The 24,421-nt window shown below is 38.7% G+C and overlaps 2 protein-coding genes across 5 annotated transcripts; one reads left to right on the top strand and one right to left on the bottom strand.

Annotated features, from left to right (window-relative positions):
- Positions 1-258: 258 nt before the first annotated feature.
- Positions 259-12,551, bottom strand: LOC147855313 (two-pore potassium channel 5-like). Of its 2 annotated transcripts, none has more exons than XM_087330053.1 (2): positions 11,035-12,549; positions 259-783 (listed from the first exon to the last, which is right to left on the bottom strand). In XM_087330053.1, exons 1-2 carry the CDS (start codon positions 12,495-12,497, stop codon positions 615-617), a joined length of 1,632 nt encoding a protein of 543 aa, XP_087186179.1. In that variant the 5' UTR covers positions 12,498-12,549; the 3' UTR covers positions 259-614. The 2 variants fall into 2 exon arrangements, with proteins under 2 accessions (XP_087186179.1, XP_087186180.1); XM_087330054.1 differs by having other exon boundaries at positions 615-800; positions 11,035-12,551.
- Positions 12,552-17,273: 4,722 nt separating this feature from the next.
- LOC147855312 (RNA polymerase II subunit B1 CTD phosphatase RPAP2-like protein) lies at positions 17,274-21,091 on the top strand. Of its 3 annotated transcripts, XM_087330332.1 has the most exons (6): positions 17,274-18,873; positions 18,963-19,123; positions 19,228-19,485; positions 19,880-20,038; positions 20,115-20,219; positions 20,533-20,607. In XM_087330332.1, exons 1-5 carry the CDS (start codon positions 17,310-17,312, stop codon positions 20,217-20,219), a joined length of 2,247 nt encoding a protein of 748 aa, XP_087186458.1. In that variant the 5' UTR covers positions 17,274-17,309; the 3' UTR covers positions 20,533-20,607. The 3 variants fall into 3 exon arrangements, with proteins under 3 accessions (XP_087186458.1, XP_087186459.1, XP_087186457.1); XM_087330333.1 differs by lacking the exon at positions 20,115-20,219 and having other exon boundaries at positions 20,533-21,091; XM_087330331.1 differs by having other exon boundaries at positions 20,115-21,091.
- Positions 21,092-24,421: the final 3,330 nt, after the last annotated feature.

The following is a 24,421-nucleotide window of genomic DNA, read 5'->3' as shown; positions in this document are numbered from 1 at the left end:
CTAGATGTCCTTTCCTGCATTGAATTGGATTTGTTTTTGTATGAGCTCATTCTAATTTAATGATGAGATTGGTAGATATCCCTTTGCATTGGCACATGCCAAGCACCTTAACACGTTTCAAATGTAAGGGATTCTAACACATTATACTAGTGCTTACCTGTGCTTAAGATCATGGGAATGCATTGGATTGGGTCTTTCTATTTAGGTGCTAGTTTACTGGATAAAAAGACAAGAAGCATATTGACACTATTGTGCATGCACACCTTTAAAAACTTAAATAAAGAAAACTACTAAATGATACACATGAATTTTTGTTCTTTTCCATTCATATTTATTTCATTTTTATACATGGATATACATGGAAAAGAAAGCCATAGGCAAATCAAGGGGTACTCTTAAGAGGTTTGAATGGTAAACAATGGTCTCTTGTAGCTTCTCATTCATTTCAGACAACCACCAATGTACTGATTGGTGCCCATCCTAACACTTGCCATGTGATATATCAAAGTCAAAATTGCTTAACCTAGAACTAAAAAAATTGCCGAACATTTACTCTTTTTCTGGTTACAGACTCACATTGCACATGTGATGAAATTGAAGAGATGATGGCCCCATCATGTCTTAAGCGGCACTGAAGCCTCATGCAGCCGCATGAGGCATGATAATGTGATCTTCCCACAGTTGTCGATGTCCAACCGATTGAATTGCTTGCACACTTCCGAAATATCCTTCTCTACGATCTTCCCCATTTGCTTCAGTTTGTACACCACAAAATCAGACTTGCTGCAAAAGTGCAACCACTACGGATATATAGATTAGAAAATATATTGGCATTCTTCAAAATAAAATATTTGGTTATAGTGCTACACAACACACATTTCACTAAATTGTAAGTCATATCTTCGGAAATTTAAACACTATCATGACATTATTATAATGTTCCTTCAACATAAAGGCTCTTCTTTGAGTTGACTGAAAATAAACATGAAACCATGCATTAAATTTGTTTAAATATTAGACCAGAGCAGATTTTGAGAAAAACCTTAAGAGTTTGAAAGGATTCAGAAAAGCCAATTCCCGCCCGGTAGATGCAGAATTTCCCCTCATCAACAGGATGGAGGTCCTTTACAACTAGGGTAGCTCTTACCATACGTACAAGCAATATATCTCTAGAGTGTAAAAAACTAGGGAATATAATTTGGGGAAATTTTACTGCTGAAGTTTTCCTTGAAATTTGGTAACGCTTCAAGTACTCATGAGAACTGCATTGAAATTCATTTGAGGCGAGGAACCATTCAACAAGGGTGGCAAGAAAAATTGCTTTATATTTTATGCACAAGCCATTCAATACTTGGAACTCCTGTTCAAGGATACTGCAAATTGTAATTCGAACTCAAATATATTGTCAAATTAATAACTAGTGCCATTGTTTAAAACCCTTAGTATGGACTGGGTGAAGTATTGTTGGGATGAGTAGTAACAGCAATTGTAAATAATTGGGATCAACAAATGGATGGCTTAGATATTAACTCTTAGAGTCAAACAATAAGATTTATCTTGGGTCAAGGCCCATTGGCTCTCCAGTGGTGCATCCCCTACTACAACTAGAGGGCGTCTCAAACTCACTTTGGGTTAGACATACCCTAGATAATCAGATGCAAGAACCAGTGTGATGGTATTGGGGATAAAGGCCCCAAGGACTTTCCTTTTGTGTATATTTTTAACCCTTCCATGAGCAAGCTCCCTTCGAGAGCTTTCTAGACATCTTTACTATATTTTTGGCCCCAATTTGGGGGGGTTATCAGCATTTACATTATATTTATAACTTTTGATCATTGGATGTGTGTGATCGTGCCCAAAAATTTACTTACAAATAAGAATTGGTCCCAAATCTCACATAATGAGATAGGGACTTTTAGTAGCTAGGGTTTCCTCTTCATTTTTCTGCAAAGTTTTCTCTACTTTCTCTCTCCTCACACAACAGCCCACTCCCTTGGTGTTTTGGAGCAACTGACCACACCATCACATCTCTCATGTTGCCAGGTAGGTCATGATCATCATGTCAAATTGCTGGGATTTTTAATCAAGGGGAGATCGTAGAAGTAAACGAGATGGTTGGGGGAAAGAGCATGGGATTATGCAGAATACATGCCGAAAGGATGAAGTGAATACTGAATAACACTTTAATTGTCTTGAGAATGTAAGATGAATTAAATTACACCTCTCATACATGTATTGGGAAGGAGATTTGAACTCTCGATCATCGTTTGATGAGCGAAAGGTCTCGTGATAGGTTATTCCCTTTTCTCTTGCATCCTTGTGAACCTCGTTCCTTTTCCTTGTCACGGGCACCTCTTCCTTTTCTCCCTCTTATTCTCCCTGATCTTCTTCTTCTTCTTCTTCTTCTTCTTCTTCTTCTTTCTTCTTCTTCTTCTTTCTTCTCCTTCTGCTCCTCCTAAACCCTAAACCTCCTCCTCCTCCTCCACAAACTAAACTATGGCAATTTGATACACTTGTGACACCAACTCTTCTCTAAAAGTAGAAACGTGGGAACGGAGTCTTAACAAGGCAAATTACTAGAAAGATTTAGGTAGACCTTTAGTGTCAATGATTGGCTACATGATAAGGAGCAAAGCATCGGTGCCCCATGATATAATTCGGGCAGAGATGGTAGCAACCCCTATAATCATTGAGGCATTATTCTGATCAGTGACCTATATCTAAAGTTTTTGGGCGCTCCCTAAAGGAAGGTACTCAAGGTTGGCACTCATGTCATCAAGACAACTGGCTGAACATGGAGATGTTCATTGTTGGTATGCTGAAATGTAGCAATGGTTCGAGTCACATGGCATAAGCATAAATGCACTACCCGTGATCCGAACTGATATTTTTAACTTGGAAAACAAGATGACATGGATCAGCCCCAAAATATCACTTGGTACAAAGATGGCCCACTACAAGACACTTTTTACACACATTGGAGGATGGATTCATCATCATGCCACCTTATATGGGCATGCATCTATACAATGCGTTGCGCCGTGTGATAGGGCAGCTGCAAACTTCATCACATCAGTTAGAGATTGAGGTAGGCAGATATGCACGAATACGTCTAGAAGAAAGAATTTGCCAATTGTGTCATCAAGGAGTGGAATCTGAAGAACACTATGTTTGTCATTACAGTGCCTTTTATGAAATAAGATGAGATATTGGCCCACTACACAAGGTAATGGAATATGAGGACCAACGGTGCCTAGAACTTTTCTTGATAGAACGCAAGAGACACAGGGAAAAGTTGTTGGACAACAATACAGCCACACAAGCTCATCCACAAAGAAAAATCACAACTTTCTTTAGCTCCATCACTCCTAATGCTAAAAGTCAATCAAGGGCTACACAAATGGGCTCATGACCACGACATAACAAAGGGGTTACATAGATCGCGCAATAGCAATTTGTCATGCACGTAGGCCCCGGCCCCATGGACCACGATCTCGGCAACCTTGTAATCAACATATAAAGGCCATTATCTCTTGTTGGATTCTTATTTTGAATCCCAAAAACCTACACCACTTTAGGGTTGTAAGAGTATTTTTAGACAAGGGGAAAAAACCTCCTAAAGAGGGAAAAAATGCCCCTGTAGTCCTAAGTGTGTTCACACATTACTGTCCTAAATGTGTTCACACACATCACTGTCCTAAGTGTGTTCACACACATCTCTACCAAAATATGTCAACATCTCTCACCATCACAATGTACTTCCCTCACTTCTTAGATGTCTCCATTCTGGATTGACCTATGCTAGATATCTTTCAAACAAAAGTTATAGTAAGGAAGTAGAAGATAGAAAGACATTTTTCTGAAATATCTAAAGGCAGAGATATAGGAACCAAAAACTATGGGGTTTAACACATAGGAGGTATTAAAGTAGAAGCAGTTCTGCGAAACAAAACCTACCACTTTAAGAAAGATTCAAGCCAGGTGTGCACACACACACACACACACACAGATATATAGAATATGGTCTTCGAAATGTTGATGTGATAGCTAAGTTATGGCCTCATAAATACCTATTCATGTTGAGTGGAATCATAGATTGACATATTCACATTCGTGGGGTTTCCCATTCGAATGCATACGAATACGTATACGAATGCATGGACAAGTATACGTTTATCCCAAAAAAAAAAAAAGTCCAAGAACTCCCTCCTTTTTTATTTTACTAGGATAAAAAAAAGGGGCTTCACAATAAAAAGGGACATTAAAAGAGGGACTATAAAAAGGGGCATTAAGAGGGACTTAACACTAATAAATTTTTATAATAAATATAAAAGTATTCGTTTTATTTTTAATAAATAAATAAAATACAATAAAGGTTCACTAATTCCTCACTTTTTATTCTCTCAAAACTTATAGATGTTTTTATTTTGACATTAAAAATTGGACTTCACACTAATCATATTTCTATAATAAATATACAAATATTTGTTTTTAAAAAACAATTAATTAATTAAAATAAAGGTTCATAAACTTCCCCATTTTTTATTTGACACTATAAAAGAGAGTTAATACTAATCATATGTATATAATCTATTAATGAATGATTGCTCTTTTTTTAGTGAATTAAATTTATTTAATTAATATTTTATATATTTTTGTAAAACGAATGGTTTTATAATATTCTTGGGGCCATTTCGTATTCTCGAATATTGAGAATATCACGCATAGAGAATATGACGAATATCACGCATTTGTCAATCTATGAGTGGAATCATAGTACGTAAAATTCGTGTTCGTCTAGCATAACATTCGTTTTCCTACGTTGGAAAACAAATGCGAATCATTCTTGTGTTTTTTTTTGTTTCTTCCCCAATTTTTTAATGTTTTTTTTTTCCATTTAGGCTTATTTACCTTATAATAAATAGTTACTCCAAAAGTATGGTATTTATCATTCTTTGAGGGTGTTTTTCTTACGCGAATGATTGAAACATTCGCGAATGTGAATGCACGTATGGTACGTATGGTTCATACTATGAGTGGAATCTTGTACAAGGATTCCATTCAAATTACAAAATATTCTTTTAGATGTGTACGAATCTGAAAACGAGACTGTGCAACTTTAACAAAAATTAGAAAATATTAAATAATATAAACTCGTTTTCTAGTTTAGTTAGAGAAACCTAAAGGGCCTTTAATCCCAACAACCTCCCACTTAAAGGAGCTGGGTTACTCTACTAGACAACTCCCACTCGCTCAAGTCAGTGTTGATGAAGTGTCTTAGATAAACACTTTGTTAAACAATTCCACCATAATCCTCATAGTCAGAGTTGGTGGCGTAGTTGGTGAGTTGCTGACTTGTGGAAGCCGACTCACTCCTCTTCTTTCAGCACTGCTCCACGTGGTGGCCGAGTTTGCCACAATAGCCGCATTCCACGGGATTGTTTTGTCGGCTTGGTCCAGCATGAAAACCCCCCCCTTTGCCGAACATTCCACGGCTGTTTCTGCTTTCTTGCTGGAAGTAGGAGTTGCCCTCATGGGACGGGCTTCGTTCCCTTCGTCCTTGGCCGAATCAACTGCGTCCTCTACCACCATCCGAATGTGAGTAGAGCATATGACATTCAGAGGTGGTGCTGCTTGTTCAAACGTGGTTTTCTTCGTCCAGCAACATTGATTGAAGGTCGAAGAAGGAAGGAGGATTCTCCCTTGTTAGGATGGCGGATTGCATTGTGTTAAACCATAGTGCGAGGCCACCAAGGCATATTTGCACCATTTCGTCGTCATCAATGTTCACGTTGATTGAGCTGAGTGAATCATATAGCTCTTTGATCTTCAAGGTGTAGCTTGTGATCGACATGTCCTTCTGTTGGACATTGTTCAACTCTTGTCGAAGTTGAAGCTTTCGTGCAGTCGTATTAGCCACGAAAATCTTCTTGACATTCTCAAAAGCTTCTTTCAAATATCTTGGCTTCTCGAATGTAGCTGAGCATGTGGTCGTGAACACATGACGCCAAACAATATAACACCGGACTTGCCGCATACTCCCATGCTAAGTAGTTGGCGTGTGTTGGGTTGGGTTTCATTTCTTGTGCACCCTCAATGTAGCACCAATAGCCTTGGCCGACAAGGTATTGGTGGATCTTGTATTCTCAAGATGCAAAGTTGTTTCGGTCCAACTATTCGGTAGGGAGAGAGCTGCCCATTTGAGTACTCATGATGGTCGAAATGGGTTTTCTTCGTCTTCTTCTTCAGATGAGCCAATTCTTTTTTAACGTTGGGGTATAACACAACTTGTGCAGATGGGCTAGATCAAGCTACCAAATCGCTCTGATACCATGTAAATAATCAACTGTGTGATTATGTGCTACAAAGTAGATTAGTGGTGTGTGTGTGTGTATGAGAGGAGAGAAAATAGACACAAGATAGACAGAAAAACCGAAATTGTATATTTCACAAGAAACAATAACAACCAAAGACTTTACAAAGGGAGAGAGGAGGGTGCTTATAAGGTCACCCTCTCTCTATACTCTCTCACTAAAACGACCTTCTCCGGAAAGTGGGGAAACCTTAACTAACTCTTTAATGTTGGGAAACAGGTCCCTCCGGATGGGAAGGAAGAAGAACAGTGCCGATGAACAAACTCGGCCAAGGCCGAAACCGGATGAGGAGTACCCGGCTACGGAGAGCCGGATGGTGCAGACCCGGTATGAACCGGATGAGGAGTACCCGGCTACGGAGAGCTGGATGGTGCAGGCCCGGTATGAACCGGATGAGGAGTACCCGGCTACGGAGAGCCGGATGGTGCAAGCCCGGTATGAGCCGGATGAGGAGTACCCGGCTACGGAGAGCCGGATGGTGCAGGCCCGGTATGAACCGGATGAGGAGTACCCGGCTACGGAGAGCCGGATGGTACAGACCCGGTGAGAACCGGATGAAGAGACATATTCGTAAATATGTTTCTAAGAGCCCATCGTGGCTACATTTGTAAATAGCCGAAAAGTCATATTAGTATAAATATGACTTAGGGCAAACTTTTAATAGTTGTTGTCATTTTTCTTTGTTGGTGCAAGAAGAAGAGAGAGCACGTAATAGTGTACAGAGAGACAGAGAGAGAAAGAGGTCGTTGCCTCTGTTGTAACCGCCGCGTGTGGCGAAGATCTGTGAGCACGAGGTCGTTGCCTCAGTGAACTCACTGTTGTACATTCTCACATAGTGACAGTTTGCAGCCTGTGGGCTGCCGTGGTTTTTTCCCCTAGTATGGGGTTTTCCACGTAAACCTCCTATGTATTATTATTTTTCTTCTTCACTGTGTCGTGTATTTGTTTCCCGTTTTCTGCGTACGAAAAGAAGCTCGGTTGTGGCCGAGCGTTGGACATAAGGAGCCTTGAGTTCCCGTCATTTAACTATGTATCATACAAGTTATATTCTATGACACATTAGTTATTTTACATAGTGGTGTGTGTTCACACCCTTGACTATTCTTAAGGTGTGTTCACACTCTAGTTGAGTTTGATTCTCAGCAAAGTCATATTATGAAAATGGTCTTCCTTACTTTTATACCAATCCTTTCTTGAATTTAGAAAATGGCCCAAATATTCAAGAGGCCACATTTCACACGTTGTTTGCTCTATTGAGCCCCTTATCTCTAAGCCTAGGTGTTGGAGGTGAAATTCCACTAATTTCACCTTGTGAAGTGTGAACTTCACAACCCCATGCTCCCATGTAAACATTCTCCATTAAAAGTGGCCGTGAGGCCTGTTTTACAATCTTAAAGATTCGTATGTGTGAAAGTTGAAAGTGTGCAGGAATAAAAACATTTAATCCCCTAAAGCATGGCTAACATGGGATATGATGAACCTATCACTACATGTTGTCGAAGAAGGAAATATTGTGTTGTTCATAAGATGCGTGTGCATTGTGTCATTGAGGGTGGATGAGAGTCTTGACAAGATACTCCAATGGAGATTAAGTTCACAACTTAAGGTGACTTAAATGATGAATCCGACAAGTGTAATGCCGAACAGAATATATTTTGTCATGCCACTGCAATAGAGGAAATAATAGGAGTAGAAAGAAAGAAAGAAAGATATATTAATATCTTTTAAGAGGCCAAAATGGCCTATAAGACCTAACAAGAGATTGCACCTTAAGTGTTGTCTCATCTTTGAGAGCAACAAATCAAAATAAAATAAATATTACTAAGTAAATATAAAAGTAAATAAGATAAAAAAAGACTAAAGAATTTGGTTTTTGGCACATGTGAGATTCTCAAGTTAGATATATTATACTTTTGTCTTCAAAAGATCTCTAGCATAGGTTGATCCAAAATGAATTGGGCTTGCACACCCAAATTGCAAACTTCTACATTTGGATTGTTCTAGAAGACACTTGTGCATCTCCATGTTTAAAATAACTAAACCATATTTTCTAATATATGCACTAAACATCCACAACGGTTTGCTTTTATACACAACTCTAGAATTCATGTGACACACTTGCAAATGGGATCTTATAGAGCTATGTGTATATGTTCCACCAACCTACTCAAGGTTTGCACCTCTTGCAAATCACCATATTCAGAACACATACTGGAAATACACAACATTGTTTGACATGAGAATGAGCATTTATGAAAAAATGTTGCAGCTGAAGTTGGCTTAAAAAGACTTGCTTGGATTAAGAAAACGTTCCAGAATATGGTGAGTATCTTCTTGCTTTGGGCAGTACTAATCAACTGGTTACATACAATAGTTTATCACATAGGTAGTATACAATGATTATGAATTTGACATGGTAGATAGATATATATTTTTTAGCATCCATAGAGACCAATATTGACCCATGGGATCTAAGTACACAAGTTTTCTTGATATGTGTCTCCTTCCTAAGAAGGGATATTCATACTTCGAAGCCCAAAGTCTCAACGTGTGAATAAGACATACACATATGAGCTCAACCTTCTGGGTGTTCTCTTTAGTGTGACACTTTAGTCATCACACCCTCTTAAGATGTCATCATAGCTTTCACAAAAGGTGATGAGAGCACAGTTGATTACTTGATGGGTTCTCCATCTTTATTGGAACTATTGGATTGGACCATGTGCCACTCATGCATGGATGGATGAGTAAAAGGAGGAGTTTAAGTTACAAGACAATGGAAATACAATACTGAATCTTAACCCTATATCTTGACAAAAAGGACATAAACTCTACAGTAGGTAAATAGAAATCTATACTATAGAGAATTCACAGGACAATGGAGCGCAAGCTCAATCTATCCACAAACTGTGAATAAGACATGGCATAGGATAGCAAACTGCTAACCTGGTTAACCTCCTGCCTTAAATGAAATCAGCCATTAAATTGCATCAAAGACACAGGACAACAAAGAAAAACTAAATTAGAAAAGAAGAAAATACCAGAAAATGAGAGAAAATAACAAAAACCATGTCCCATTCTTCTATTAAGGCATTTCCAAATAAGCACCATATGCCAAGTTAAGCAGCATCTGAAGTGGTGGATGATCTAGCACATCTCTTCCGTTTCCATAATCAATTAGAGTGAGTTCCCTTCACCCCTGATCTGGGTGGCGATTATTTACATGTAATGCATGGAGGAAAGCTCATAAGGTAGGTGCCTCTATCTTTGTCTCTCACTTTCCTAAGACCGAAACCAAACAATGAAGACATTATTTACAAGTCCTTTAAACTAGGATATGGCACAAAAGTGTACACACACATATAGATGTTAGATATAATCAATGATCAGCCCCAAGTTGTAAATCTATCCCCATATGTGCTCTTAGAGTGCACATTTTGTGATAGTGCCCCAAATGAGGAGCGGCTAGTGTGCAACTCGACCATATGGGTCAATAAGGTGTTAATCTAGGAAACCATAGATGCTTAGGACACAATAGATTTAGGAAAGAGCAAAATACGTAATAGGATTGGCTAATCAAGTCAACTAGAACATTTTGTGGGCAAGTTACAATGTACTTGGTCTTGAAGTATGTGTCATTGACTTCAAGATAAGTACTATCTAGCACTAGCCTGTATCTAGGGAGTTGGGCCATATTAAATGACAAGTCAGATGACAAAAAAGGAATATCTCCACTACTATCAACTGACATGCACATTTAATGTTACACTCAAACCAAACAGAGAATATAATCCACTCTCTTACACAGTGGTGTATTGATCATCAGTCCCCACTAATTTTGTAGTGAGTTGGTCCAAATCCCATCTAAGCTCTAAGGTGTGAGCGCATGGGTGAACTACCATTGTGAACTACTCTCATATGTAATAGAAGTTTTGTTTTCATATATCCATCTCTGTGGTTGTAACTCTAACAATAGACTTATGTACAATGTTTCAGAATATGCATGCATAGGGTTGACAATAATTGTGCAAACCCAAACAAAATCTTTACAACATCCAAAACCACGTAAGATATAAGAAATCCATGTCTCTAAAACACAGAACGAGATAAACTCTATGCTCTTCAGTGAGATGCACCATCCTATCAAATCATCATCAAACAACACTCCTTTATCTAAGAAATGTACATGGAAGTTTCATCTTGAGAGAAAGCGCACACCGATTGGGTCTCATTTTTGGAATAGCGAGAGAGGTGTCTCCCAGCATGATATGGATTCAAGATATTCACGGATTGAATATTTATCGTCACATCATGGGCTAAAAGTTCATCCCACGTTTTTGCTTTGCCTGATACTGAGTAATATTGGTAATGAATGCAGTAAGAGAGTTCATACGAGAGCTCCAAAGACAAAAGGAAAAACTCTTGAAGTCATCTTATAATACAGATTCCTTGACCTATAACCACTACTTGAGAAAACTACATGCATCCAGGTTCAGTCTCAAATGTAGCATATGATGAAAATACTCTTTATAAAGAAATGGAGATTATGGTTTAGTTTTATTCTATTACTCAACAAAAAATATAACAAATGAAGAGTTCAAAACCGACACTGACAAAACAATATTTACAAGAGAAATAAAGGTGTACTTTTCATCAGTACCTCACACATCCATCATTGTCCAAATCTGCAGCAACGAGGTCTCTGGCTGTCATCTCCTTTTCTAGCATGAACTTCGCTATAAGCCGATGCCGCTTATCAATTCGTGCTTCTGCCAAGAAGATGAAAGATCGAGCAACTGCTAGGGTGCTTACTAACAACCATGCCGATGCAAATAACCTCCCGGAAATAGTTGTAAAGGCATGGTCTCCATAGCCAACAGTTGTAACCGACATACAAGACAAATAGAAAGAATCCAACCAGCCCATATTCTCAAGAAAATGCATTACAATCATCCCTACTCCTATACATATGATAACCACCCCAAACGCAAGTGCCACCTTGGAGCGTATCCTCATCCTTCCTTTCTTAGTATCCACTAGATAATTCTTCGCAACTTCATGTCTCCCGGAGGCAACAGAACTAAGGAGCAATGATTCCTGCCTCTCCAACACATAGGTCACCATCCCACTTAACAAGATGTCAATAAACCCGAACCCAACAAGCACAAAGGCACACGAAAACATCTTTGCCATGGGAGTAACTGGAGTGATGTCACCATATCCAATAGTACACATCGTGACAATGCAAAAATAGATAGCATCGCTGAAAGAATGTGTTGAGGAGCCAGAGAAATCGTCTTGTCTCCATGAATAGATAACTATGCCCACTACAAGGTACAATAGGAGACCAACAAAAGCTTGCGATACAACTGACACGGATGGCGATGGGACCGATCCAAGGGCGTTATCTAATTTCTCCTTTCCTGAAATATCTGGGGTAGACCTCCTTCTATTGGTAGCTATGGCGGGGGCTGTTCTTATCCTTCTCAATTGCTTTCTCACAGGAGGAACAAACTCAGAATAAACACCTGACTTGTCTTGCATGCCAATGGTGTGATGATAGGGTTTCTTCTCCTCTGTGTCATGATTATCTGTTTCAAATCCTAATAATGTATCCTTATTAGAAGATACGGATTCAAGCCTTGAGCTTTCAGGTGGTTCTACACTTAGAAGATCCTGGAAGATTAACCGTAGACCACTTCTATGAGAGCCAATCCTCTGATTCTCGACAGTTGAATCATAGAAAAAATCCACGTCCGATTTCTCCTTTCCTGTTCCATCCCTGCAAGCATCAACAAGATTCTCTGCAGAATGCAGAAGAACTTTGTCTTCGTCACCTTCATTCCTACATGGTTCTATTACACTATCGATCCATGGAAGCAGAGACTGATCAGGGGAGCCGAAGATGAGCCTCTCTTTGAAAGACAAGATGGCTGAGAGGGGAGCTGATGATGATGCCGCATCATCAGCTTCTTTTAAAGCTTTATCTTCATCTCCATCTCCATCACCATCACCATCACCATCATCATCATCATCATCTTTTTCTTTTTCTTTTTCTTTTTCTGAGATAGGATTGAGATAGCTAAAGGTTCTCTTCATGGACCCCAGAAGAGGTACCTCCATCTTTGTCCCTATCTATCTATCTATCTCTGCCTCTGTCTATCCATCTCTGTGTCTCTGTCTCTATGTATCTCTATGTTTGGAAAACAAAGCTAATTTAGATTACCAAGCTTCAACCTCCACTCCTATAAGTTTTTCCAATGAATCGCGAAACAACACATGGAGTCCGATTGATACATGAAAGCCGATGAAGAATAGAGAGATTGCCTCCAATGAAACACGAAAGAACACATAGAGTCTGATTGATACTAGGAACCTGATGAAGAATAGAGAGATTGCCTCATTACATTCCTAGGAGTGCACAGAAGCGTGGCTCTACCAGAATCCTTTTCTGGGGGAGAGGTGGTTAATGCCACGTTTTTACATACTCGGCCATGAGCTTCACAATCGTTCTTGTCGTGATGCATAGAACTCCATTGGAGGAATGCTCAGGGAAGAAATGGTCTACCACGCATTTGTGTGTGCTTGATTTTCCATGATAGGTTCATGTGCCTCTTACAAGTGTAGGACACATCTTCATTGGACATGGATTAATGTGTAAGCCATAAAGACTATATGATTTAGTTAGAAAAGAGATGGTGCTTGGTTAGGATATGGAATTTGATGAAGGTCCATAGCTATCGGATGGGAGATTCAAGACATTGGAAGGAGTTGGGATTTTGATATTTTGATAGATGTAAAAGCCTAATGGGCGTTGATTGGAATGCCCTTTGACATATTTACAGAATTGTCCTAAATCTAGTTTGTCCAAGATACAATGTGAATACGGCCATTATATACTAGTATTCGACAGTGTGAACCAACTTTCTATCGTCAACTAGTCAGAAGCCTAATCTACCTCACCATTACTCGACCCGACCTCAGTTACTCGGTTGGCCTCCTTAGCTAGTTTATGCAAACACCACAAAACATTCACCTGAACTGTGTTAAGCGAGTGTTACGTTATGTGTGTGGAACCATGGATCACAACGTCCTCTGCAAATCGGCCACAATAATTCGACTCGAAGGGTACACTGATGCCGACTGGGCCGACTACAAAGCTGACACACGATCAACATCGGGATTCATCTTCTCCCTCGGCAATGGAGCCATATCCTGGAGCAGCAAAAAGCAACCGACAGTCTCACTGTCGAGCACAGAAGCCGAATATAAGGGCGTGTGAGGCCGAATATATTACCGCATGTGAAGCCATTTGACTCAAAAGAATATTGAAGGATTTGGGTGTTCCCATCAAGGATCCAATTCTCCTCTATTGTGACAACATTAGCAGCATTCATCTAGCTCGGAACCCTCTCTTTCACGCTTGGACTTAAGCATATTGAGGTGCACTATCATTTCGTTTGAGAGCATGTCCTGGCCAGAGATGGTGAACTGCAACACATTAGCACGAACCAGCATATGGCCAACATCTTCACCAAGGCCTTGGGAGCCGACAAGTTGCGACAATTCATGATGAAACTGGGTCTTTCTATTACCGACTAGCCGAGCTTGAGGGGGAGTATAGATAAGGAGTCGTCCGACATGATGTCGAACAAAGTAGAACGAACACATGAGTGAGTCGGCCATCTGAAGCTGAAGCCGGAGTTGACTCAAAGCTGACCGAAAGACTAGTCCGAACCAACCATCTAGCGACCAGAAGTTACGTTTGAAGGGGTATGTTGAGAATCAAACTCAAGTTTTCTAGTGTGGGAACACACCTTCATATACTCAAGTGTGTGAACACCCCACCTCCTAGTATAATAACTAGTGTGTCATAGAACTTAAAGTCTTATGACACATATTTAAAAGGTAGTTAAGTCTCCACCTCTTTTCCACATAGTGGTTGTGGTGAGAGAACATAAAGAGGAGGTGACTACATAAACACCCTCTCCTCCTCTTTGTAACAGTTAGTTGTTTTTCATTCTTGCTTCTCGTTAATACAGTTTTCATGTTTTCTGTATACATCGTATTCTCTCTCTCTCTCTCTCTCTCTCTCTCTCTCTCTCTCTCTCTCACGCACACACACACACACACATCTCTTTCGCTGCACAAAATCACTCTTGATTCTTTACAGTAAGCAACTAGTTGCACCAATCTACAATTGGGTTATTGGCTTTCAGCCAAGACAACCTAAGTATAATTAAGGTTGTACCATAGGTTTAATGTGGAGAAAGGGCGGCAACTTGGAAGTCGCTTGCTCCTCTTGACGAAGTTCAAAAAGGCAATTGTCACAAATGACTACTTGAGTGATGGCTTGCAATAATGAAATAGGCTCCGGGAAGTTTAATAGTAGATTCTTAACATCACTTCAAAGGCCTCGACAAAAATGGTCACAAAAGGCCACATGCTAATTGTCTAAATTTAGAGGCATAAACGAACACTAGGCACCTACCTTGATGTAACAAATAGAGTTTGGTAAGGGTTGTTCGATGATTATCCGTATCCCAAAACATCGCCTCAAACTCTTCCAAGAAAGCAGGAAAAGTTTCTAGAAGTGGTGATGATGTTTCGACCAAAGGTGCAAACCAACTTTGTGTAGCTCCTGAGAGAAGGGTCCCAACGAGGCCAACTTGGCGAAAATCATGCACATATATTTGGGTCTATAGTCGGATAATAAGTTTGATCTAACTTATGAACCCTCAGAATTGCGCCCTTGTGCCATCAAACTTGTCAAGTAAACTGCCATCAAACTTGTCAAGTAAACTGACATTGGGTTCTATAGTTGAAGTAGGGTGAAGAGGAATTGGAGTGAGGATTGCTGAGGGACCATGCTCTACAGATAGGAGATTCCTTGATGTAGGAAGGGACTTGGTTTTTTCGTCCTCCAGTTCCATCGGAGTACCAACTTGGAGTTATTGTAAGGATTCCCAAATATTCTCATTTTCAAGTTGAAGTTGTTGCATGGCTTCCAATAGGTGATTTATTCTCTCACACAAATATTCGAACTCTTCGCCTCTTGCATTATAATCAAGTGTTATGTTTTAACCAACACATCCAATACATTATCATGTTACGTAAATCTTAGTAGATTATCTATCACATGTCTGACCGGAATCTAACACGATGAGGCTTTGGAGATGCAAGGTGAACAAACTGTCATAGACAGATAGAGCTGAGCAAAACAAAGATAGGCAAAAGGTAAGATATTAAGAGATAGAGTGAGAAGCAAGAGATGGACAAAGCAGAAGATAGGATTCCATAAATGGCATTGTTAATCTTGACTAGCGTCAAGGTGAGGCCTTGTATTTATACATGTTTGTGGGCTCTGCATGTAGTTCCATGTAGAGACCAAATTTCATGTAGAAGCTTCTAGAATGTTCCCGTTTCCGGTGAGACATATGATAGATAATCTACTAAGATTTACGTAACACAATAATGTATTGGATGTGTTGGTTAAAACATAACACTTGATTATAATGCAAGAGGCGAAGAGTTCGAATCTTGACATGATTAGTGTCGTGTCCATGACTTGTAAAGCACAATGGGTAAAACTCATTCAAGACTTCAATTTTCCTATACAATATTGTAAAGGATCCGTGAACATAGTCACTGATGCATTGAGTCGTATTCATGAAGTTAACATGCTTAGCTTCACAGATAAATCTTATTTGTATGAACAACTTTGAGGAAAGTACCTTGATGACAATTATTTTGGAAAATTAAGGGCTAGAGCTCAATTTGGAAAAGATGTTATAAACATTTCATCCTTGAAAGGACCCTTTTACATTTCTGCCAGTTTGGCCTACTATAATCGAAAGGTTTGTGTCCCTAATTTGTCCAAGGTAAAAAAGAAAATTCTTTATGAATGTCATGACACACTTTCAACATGGCATCCTAGGATACATCGTGCACTTGTTATTATCTCTACTCAATTTTTTGGCTAAAAATGCGTCATAATGTTGAATATTATGTGATTAAATGTCACTAATGTCATGTTAACAATACTCAATGACTTTAAGGCTACAAGTCTTTTACATACTTTGGATATTCCTAATAACAAGTGGGAAAGTATTTCCTTGTTAGTTTACCATGCACCAGAAAAGGTCATGATGCCATTTGGGTAGTTGTAACTGATAGATTAACAAAAATGACCAGATTCATTGCAATGAAATCCACAGTGACAACTTGGGATTTGGCTTACCAATTCGTCAATGAGTTATTTTGATTCCACGGGTTACCGATTAATATAGTGAGTGATAGAGATACTAAGTTTGCTAGTGACTTTTGGACTCAAGTATTTAAGAGACTAGAATCTACTTTGAGCATGAGTTCTACAGACCACCCTTACTACTTATCAGGCATTTGATAAGTTTTAACCTATTGTTGTTTGAAACCTCAACAATGTGTTTTTTCTCAATATGTTCAAAATAGTTCAAATGATGAGATGGAGATATTGTTCAAAATTTTACGATATTGGGGACTACAACACAGTTGGAATATGCGTAATGCTTTCATGTTTTCATGTTTGATAATAGACATGGGGTGAAAGACTTATATAAAGAAGCTCAAAGGTATTTTCATGTGGAATTATTGGATCTTAGAGCATGTTAGAGCTAAATTGGTAAATAAATACATAAAACATTTACAACAAAAATAAAAACATAAATAGATTGATAGGTACATTATACATACATACATGAATCATAAGTAGATAAAGAAAACAAATAAATCAATTAATAAGCAGATAAATATGTATGTAAAGCGAGCAAACAAATTTAAATAAATAAATAAATAAATAAATAAATAAATAAATAAATAAATAAATAAATAAAGCAGAGAGAGTATATGAGAGAGAGAGAGAGAGAGAGAGAGAGAGGAGCAGAGAGCAGTCTGGCGATGGCGGCGTCTATCAGGTCGTCTGTTTACAGCGTCCAATTAGGCCTCTTCGATGGCATCTCCAGCCACGAGCAGCTCACCTCTGCAGCCAAAATCCTCACCCACTTTGAGTACTCCGATGTTGTCACAGAACGATCCCTCGCAAACCTCTGTGGATTTCCCCTCTGCAATAACCCTCTCCTCCCCGATCAGATCACCCCCCCTGCTCCTCTTCATCGTAAAGGACGCTACAGGATCTCTCTTCGTGAACATAAGGTCTATGATCTGCGAGAAACTCGTCTTTTCTGTTGTAGCGACTGCGTTGTGGCCAGCCAGATCTTTGCCTCTTCCCTTGCCGATGAGAGAGAACATGACGAGAAGATTATCGAGCTCGTTTCTGCTTTCCATTTGTTTTCTACCAAAGATTCGGTGTGGCAAGAGTGTGGTCAGTTTGGGGAAGAAGGTGGAAGTACGGCATCAGAGAGATCTTCTGTGCATGAAAGCATTGCCATTCCATCGAATCAGATTGGCAGTGATCAAAAGAATGCACCCGGGAAGCAACAGGTGGAAACGTTTGTGGTTGAAACTACTGTTAATTTGGTAAAACAGATTGGAGAAGATGGAAAAGATGAAATTGAGAAACGAAAGACAGAACTTTTGGTGCATGAAACTGATACTACTACCACCTCAGAGAAGCAGATTCAGCCAAAGCAAGATGATGCAAGTACTTCTCTTCTTATACATGAACAAAACGAAGTCACATTTCAAAATTTCAGCATGGTCGGACCTTCCGATGCCATTGAAGGTTACATACCACAGAAAGAGTATGGAAAAACCTCACGTGAAAAGAATGAAGCAGATAAGAAATATGGAAAAACATCTCATGGAAAGAATAAAGAAGATAAGAAGGTCAGCAATTCAGATCGTAAAATAGTGAGCCATTTTTCTGCACAGAAACAGACAGGATCACATGTAATTAGTAAGGGGACTGAAATAGCATCACTTAGTGGTAAGAAATTGTCTCGGAATGGTATAAGCAAGCATGCAACTGACCAGAGTGATTTAGCAAATAATTTCTCGTCAGATATAATCTTCAATGAAGGAAGAAAACCATTGTCAACAGGTACACAAAGCCTTGGAACCAGCACTAAGCATGAAGAAAGTTTAGAGTTAGAAAACAATTTTACTTCATGTATCTTGGTTGATGATGCTGATGCAAGTCTAACGTCAGACTCGAAGAAACATCAGAAAAGAAGAACTCGAGTATCATGGGCTGACCAATACAACAAAGAGTTGGTAGAGGAATTATCCTCATTGAGCAATTCAAGCAATAAAATGGTTACAGAGCAATCTGTTAGCTCTCAAACAGTGTCAGAAGATTTGCCATCATTAGTATCATGCATTGAAAATGCAACGTTTGTTGGAGAGGTCATTGAATGTCGAGATAATAATAAGTTCCTCAGAAATCAAGAAGATGCTTTACAACAAGAAAATGCTAAGCTGGAATCGGCAAAGGAATTGATCAATGCGTTAACACAGGCGGCGGAGGCAGTAGCTATTGGTGGACTAGATTCGGACGAAGCAGGTTTTGGTGCTGGAAACTCTTGTGCTGTGTCATTTATGTCGATTATATGGTGTAAAGTTAAACTTAGCTTAATCAACAATGTTTTGCAGTTGCAAGGGCTGGTATAGTAGTGAAATCAAGTGAAGAAGAGATTGTAGAATGTGTTCTAAGGGATTTGAAAAAATCAGATAGAGCAGATGCAGTCCAGCTTGAAGATGGTGATCCAAAGAGTTGTTGGTATTCTGCTCCACCGAAGGACTTCAAACCAGAGGTTTGTAGGAGTCAGGATCTTTATCTTGGCATTCCTGCCACATTTGGTTAAGGCTCAAGTTTACTTTAGTTTCTACTTGAACAAACTTCATTGTACTTTTCCAGGTTTCTACCTTTGGTATGATGTGGATGGCCCTAGATGAGTGGATTTCTGCAGCATCAATAGCACATTTGTATGGTTCTGGTGATGAAGACAATTTTTCCTTCATAAATGGAAAAGAATATCTCAGACAAGTGGTCATTGCTAATGGTGTATCGGCCGAAATTGAGAGGACCTTAGGTGGATGTATCTCAAGAGCTTTACCAGCACTTGCTGAGACATTTCGCCTTCCACTTGCCGTCTCTACCTTAGAACAAGCTCTGGTATTATTATCTTTCCATACATCACTCTTTGTTTTTTTCTGGTTTTCATTGTTTTCCCTTTTTCTGGTCTTATCGACATTGCTAATTGTGCATATCGTAAACAAATAAGAAAGAAATGAATTCTCTATACCTTAGAAAACAATATTGTAAGAAAATCCATACAGCTTGTTTGATATACGAAATGATAATGCATTCCTGGATTTTTTTCTTAAGTACTTTGCTGAATCAATGCAACATCAATTGTTGTCAATTAATGACATTTGCTATTGCATAATGATTATGATGTATATTGTACATATACTTATGTAGGTGCTGTCTAATATACCTTGCATTGTGCTGCATTGGCATCTTTTGGAGAAATGACGAGAGAAATCTGTTTGTTTCTGCTGTACAGGGCCGTCTTCTGAGAACAATGACTCTTGTTAGTGCAATTCCTCCATTCAGCTCAAAGCAATGGAGAGTTGTTCTGATTCTTCTTTTGGATGCATTATCAGTTCATCGTTTACCTGCTCTAAGGACTCGAATCCTCAACAGCAATTTACAGTTTCAGAAGGTAGTGAGTTTCCATATATCACTGATAAATTATACATAAAGTTTTGTCAAGCTGAGATAGTTTTTTGTGCACATAGGCATTAGATGCTTCGGATCTCAGTGAGGAACAATATGAGGTTTTTAGGGATCTTCTTTTACCTTTGGGAAGGCATCCAGAATTTGCAGCACATTGTGGAGGCTAAGTACGGATCTTGTTAAGTTTCTTGTAATGCTTGTTGCATTGGTCCCTATATGCAAATTATCTCCATCAAGAGCACATGTATCCTTCTTCATGGCAAACATATACCATTGTGGTGAAAAGAAAAGGAAAACCGATCTTTCAAGTTTTATGAGAGGATGAACTCAAATCTTACAGTAATGTCTACTGATACCAGAAAAGACAATTCTATCTGAAAAAAACATTGACAATGATATCACATTTTCTGCGCGGATTAGATGGAATATCTACAAAAGATGGTTTTCAACTCTTTCTCATGGTTTTAAATGGCTATGCAGAAACTCCTCCAGATAGTTACAAGGCTATCACATGGCTCAGAATACAGATTTTAGAATACTTATTGTGCACTGGACAAGTAGAACTTTTACTTGAAGTTAATTTGGTTTATGTAAAGTCTTCTATTATTGCTCTTAACTCACGAGATGACATGGAAAGCCCTTGATGACTTTGATGACATAAGGAGATATTAAGTTGTGTTGCAAAGTTTAATTGTTGGCACATGGTGACAACATAGTGAGCTTTGGGGTTGTCACATATGATGAGTGATCGTGAATCGGTATACTCTTCGAATGTAATATAAAGGACATTTGAGGAAGGGAGAAAGAGAAAATGTAATAGCAACTTGAAATAGGTGCCAAGAGGATCAAGTATTATCATTAACAAAATAAGAGCTTGAATAAATCAAAAGAATAGTTCACAAGCTTACAAATCTCCTCTAAGCTTGGTACAATGATATAAATAATGGTAGGGCTCAAAAGATTATCTCAATGTAGAAAATGCTTGTGTATTATCATTGACACATTTGAATTTATGGGGATTACCTTTGGAACTTTTTCACATACTTTATTTATAGTCTAGATTAATATATGCATTTACTATTGTTGTTTCTGTCTTGCAAAGGACAATTACGATCGAGAACTTTATTGGTATTTTGATTGAAAATATTTGTGAATTTGATATTTTCTCCCTTGCACATGAAAATTTCCTCACATTATCTTGTTTGCTTATCATTGTATTATGGAAAATATTTGCGCATCATAATTTCGTAACATATTTTTCCTTGAGTTTTGCAAAGTATTTGACAATACAACATTGGAGTTATAAGGTAATAGGACTCTTTTTTTTTCCAAAAACAAACTCCTTCCATTAGTGATAAAGATTTTACAGATGAGATTATTATATACAAATCCCTATAGGGACACCATAGGTCCATCTTATGCAGATGCCCACTGCTAGGGATCAACAACGGTTCGGTTTAGGCTTAGCCGGTTTGGCTCGAACCAAGCCAAACTGGCTAAGCCTAAACTATTTTGGGGATCTCAAACCTAAATTGAACCGGTTCACAAACCGGTTTGGTAAACGGCTTAGAAACTAGTTTCCAAACTGGTTTGGAAACCTCCCTCTCTCTCTCTCACACACACACATAGATGATCCACTATATAGTATACATTGTACAAGCTCCCTCCCTCCCTCTCTCCCCCCCCCCTTTGTGTAGTCTCTCTCTCTCTCTCTCTCTCTCTCTCCTCATCTGTGTAGTTCTCCCTCTCCCTCTCTCTCTCCTCGTTTGTGTAGTTCTCCCTCACTCTCTCTCCCCTCGCCTGTTTAGTCTCCCTCCCTCACTCTCCCTCACACTCTCACACACTCTCTCACTCACTCACTCACTCACTCACTCTCTTTCCCCCTGTTTGTTGTCTCCCTCCCTCTTGCTCTAAAGTTTTTGAACGGCTAAGCCGGTTTGGTGAGGCTCAAGCCAATCCGAGCCGAGCCGAAACAGTTAAGGCAAGTTCAAGCCTAAACCGAGCGGCCGCTAAGCCGCTTTAAGTCAAACAGTTTAGGCTTGAGCTGCGCCGTTGCCGATCCCTACCCACTGCCTCAAGAAAGGGAGAGGACGACCATTGTTGGATAAAGGCTAGTCGTTGTCTTTCAACCCTATCAGAGCCGCCCTTGAGGACATCATATTGACTCTTTAGAGTGGCTACAACTTCACTCCATATCTCTTGCATTAACATTATTGGTTGCGCACTTTGGTTGGAGAAGACCCGTCTACATCGTTGTTTCCATAGAATCCAAAGAGTTATTGGGCTAACCAAGTCCAACACAACTTGAGATTTGGCACTAACTAATCAATGATGAGTTATGATAATGAAAAAATGTGCAACTAAAGGTGAATTATTTGATATGACAAGACTTAATGTATTTGGATAAGAGCAGTTTCTTATTGCTATATAAGATGGGGTAAAAGGAAAAATTGCGACTAAAAGATTTAGCTAGTAATTTTGATTCAACATCATTTGACAATTTTTACTTTGATGTCCTAACTCTTGCTTTCTAATTATATATATGTTGGATGGATTTGTGTCTTATATCGATCAACACATTAAACTATTGGCTTATAACTTATGAGTATTGATGCTATGTTTAAAAACTCGTGTTTTTTTGGGGAGAATAGTGAAACAAAAATGCACAAAATAATTTAAAACTACTCCTTAAAAGAAAGATTGCCTCTTTAAAGCATCATACTCTTTACATATGTTGCACATATAACTCCTCTTAGATATATTGATTAGATATATATATATATATATATATATTCCAAAATGAAGCTACTTTCCCATTAGTTAGGTAGGATTATTACAAAGAGACTGTACAAGGAGGCTTCAACAGAGATCGGGGAATCCCCCTCTGATCAAGTTCAAGAAATTGAGACTAGTTACATTGCCTTTCGGAGTGACTACTTAGTGTAAGTACCTACATCTAAAACAGTGCCTTGCAGTGATGGCTAGTACGAGACAACTCTCGGGGTCGACAATCGAGGGAGGGTGGTAAGTGAGCCGGAAACAGCCAGAGTGGGGGCTGGTAGTTCCACCTCGGGCCACTTCCTCCCTGTGTCACCATAGGCGTGTTCCGCCATTAATAATAATAATCCAATGCTCATCCCATTAGTGCCCTATTTAGTAGAAGGTGTTATTATCAAGGATGGGAATGGAAGGAATTAAACTTTGTTGGACTTCTTGACACAATTCTAGTTTACTATCTTTCAAAACAAAATTGACCAATGAACCCAATAATTGAGTAGTCTCATATAATGCATAAATTTGCTTTAATTCTAATCATCATTCCACATTTATAAAGTAAAAGATGCTACTTCGGAATTTCCTACGAACAAGTTGAGCCTTCATTTGTATTTTCTTGTTTCATAACCTTGGTTTGGTTGACATTACTTAACTAGTTGAGCCTTCGCCATATGTTGCCTTACTACATTTGTTAGATGTTCATCCATTATAAAGCAAGTTGCATGCGCTGATTGCTTTTGACCTTTGGCCATCTCCTCAATTAGCATCATCATACCTACTATTAATAAATAGATTGCTAATAAAATCCCTTAATATTTTCAACACCTCTTTATGCAAAGTACATTGTGAGGACTAAGATAGTCACAACATGACAATCACATATTTACATGAATGTTTAAGGGTCAATGTATAGCCCCCATGTGTGAGTAAATATAGGATGGATGTGAGAAGAATAAATCCCATGTCGAGTTGGACTCTCTATTTGGGTTATGGTGGATAAGCTCACCAAAATGAGTAAGTTTATTGGCATCGAAAGTATACTTACCAATATGGAGGTAGCACACATTTTCATGTATAAATTTGTATGTATTAGTCATGAAAATTGTATATTATTGGTATCAAATGTTTGTTCATCATTGATCGTGGGTACTCAAATAATTGAACACATTTGGAATTAAGTGCGAGAATGTTAACTAATACCTTAATTATACCTACACTTAACCAAGACCATATTGGGTAGGGTAACACCCTCTTGATGCGAGTTAGATGAGAGAAAGTGTGTCTATTCCTCTTAAGCACACAAGAAAATTAGCTAGTTCAATTTAAAAAACTCTAAAATCCTTCTCTCACTCTTTACTCACAACATAAATAGAAATAAAGAAGTAGGATAAATACTTTTTTTTCAAAAAAAAAAATCCTTCCATTAGTTTTAAAAAGCATATCAGCTATAAAATACAAAATAGATGGAAAGGAAATGACTATCCTTTCCAAGCCCGCCTTGTGTAAGACAATGGCTAGTCATGAATCATTCGTTTGATAGATTTGATTGAGTACTGCCTCAAATTTCTCATTCTTAGCATATCTTGCAATTAGT

This window comes from Azolla caroliniana, unplaced genomic scaffold, assembly GCF_043228905.1.
Source record: "Azolla caroliniana isolate FFs.n. ecotype wild unplaced genomic scaffold, voAzoCaro1.0.p SCAF_14, whole genome shotgun sequence".
Classification (NCBI taxonomy): domain Eukaryota; kingdom Viridiplantae; phylum Streptophyta; class Polypodiopsida; order Salviniales; family Salviniaceae; genus Azolla; species Azolla caroliniana.
The sequence above is the reverse complement of the archived record's forward strand: the minus strand, read 5'-3'. Positions and strand labels throughout refer to the sequence as shown.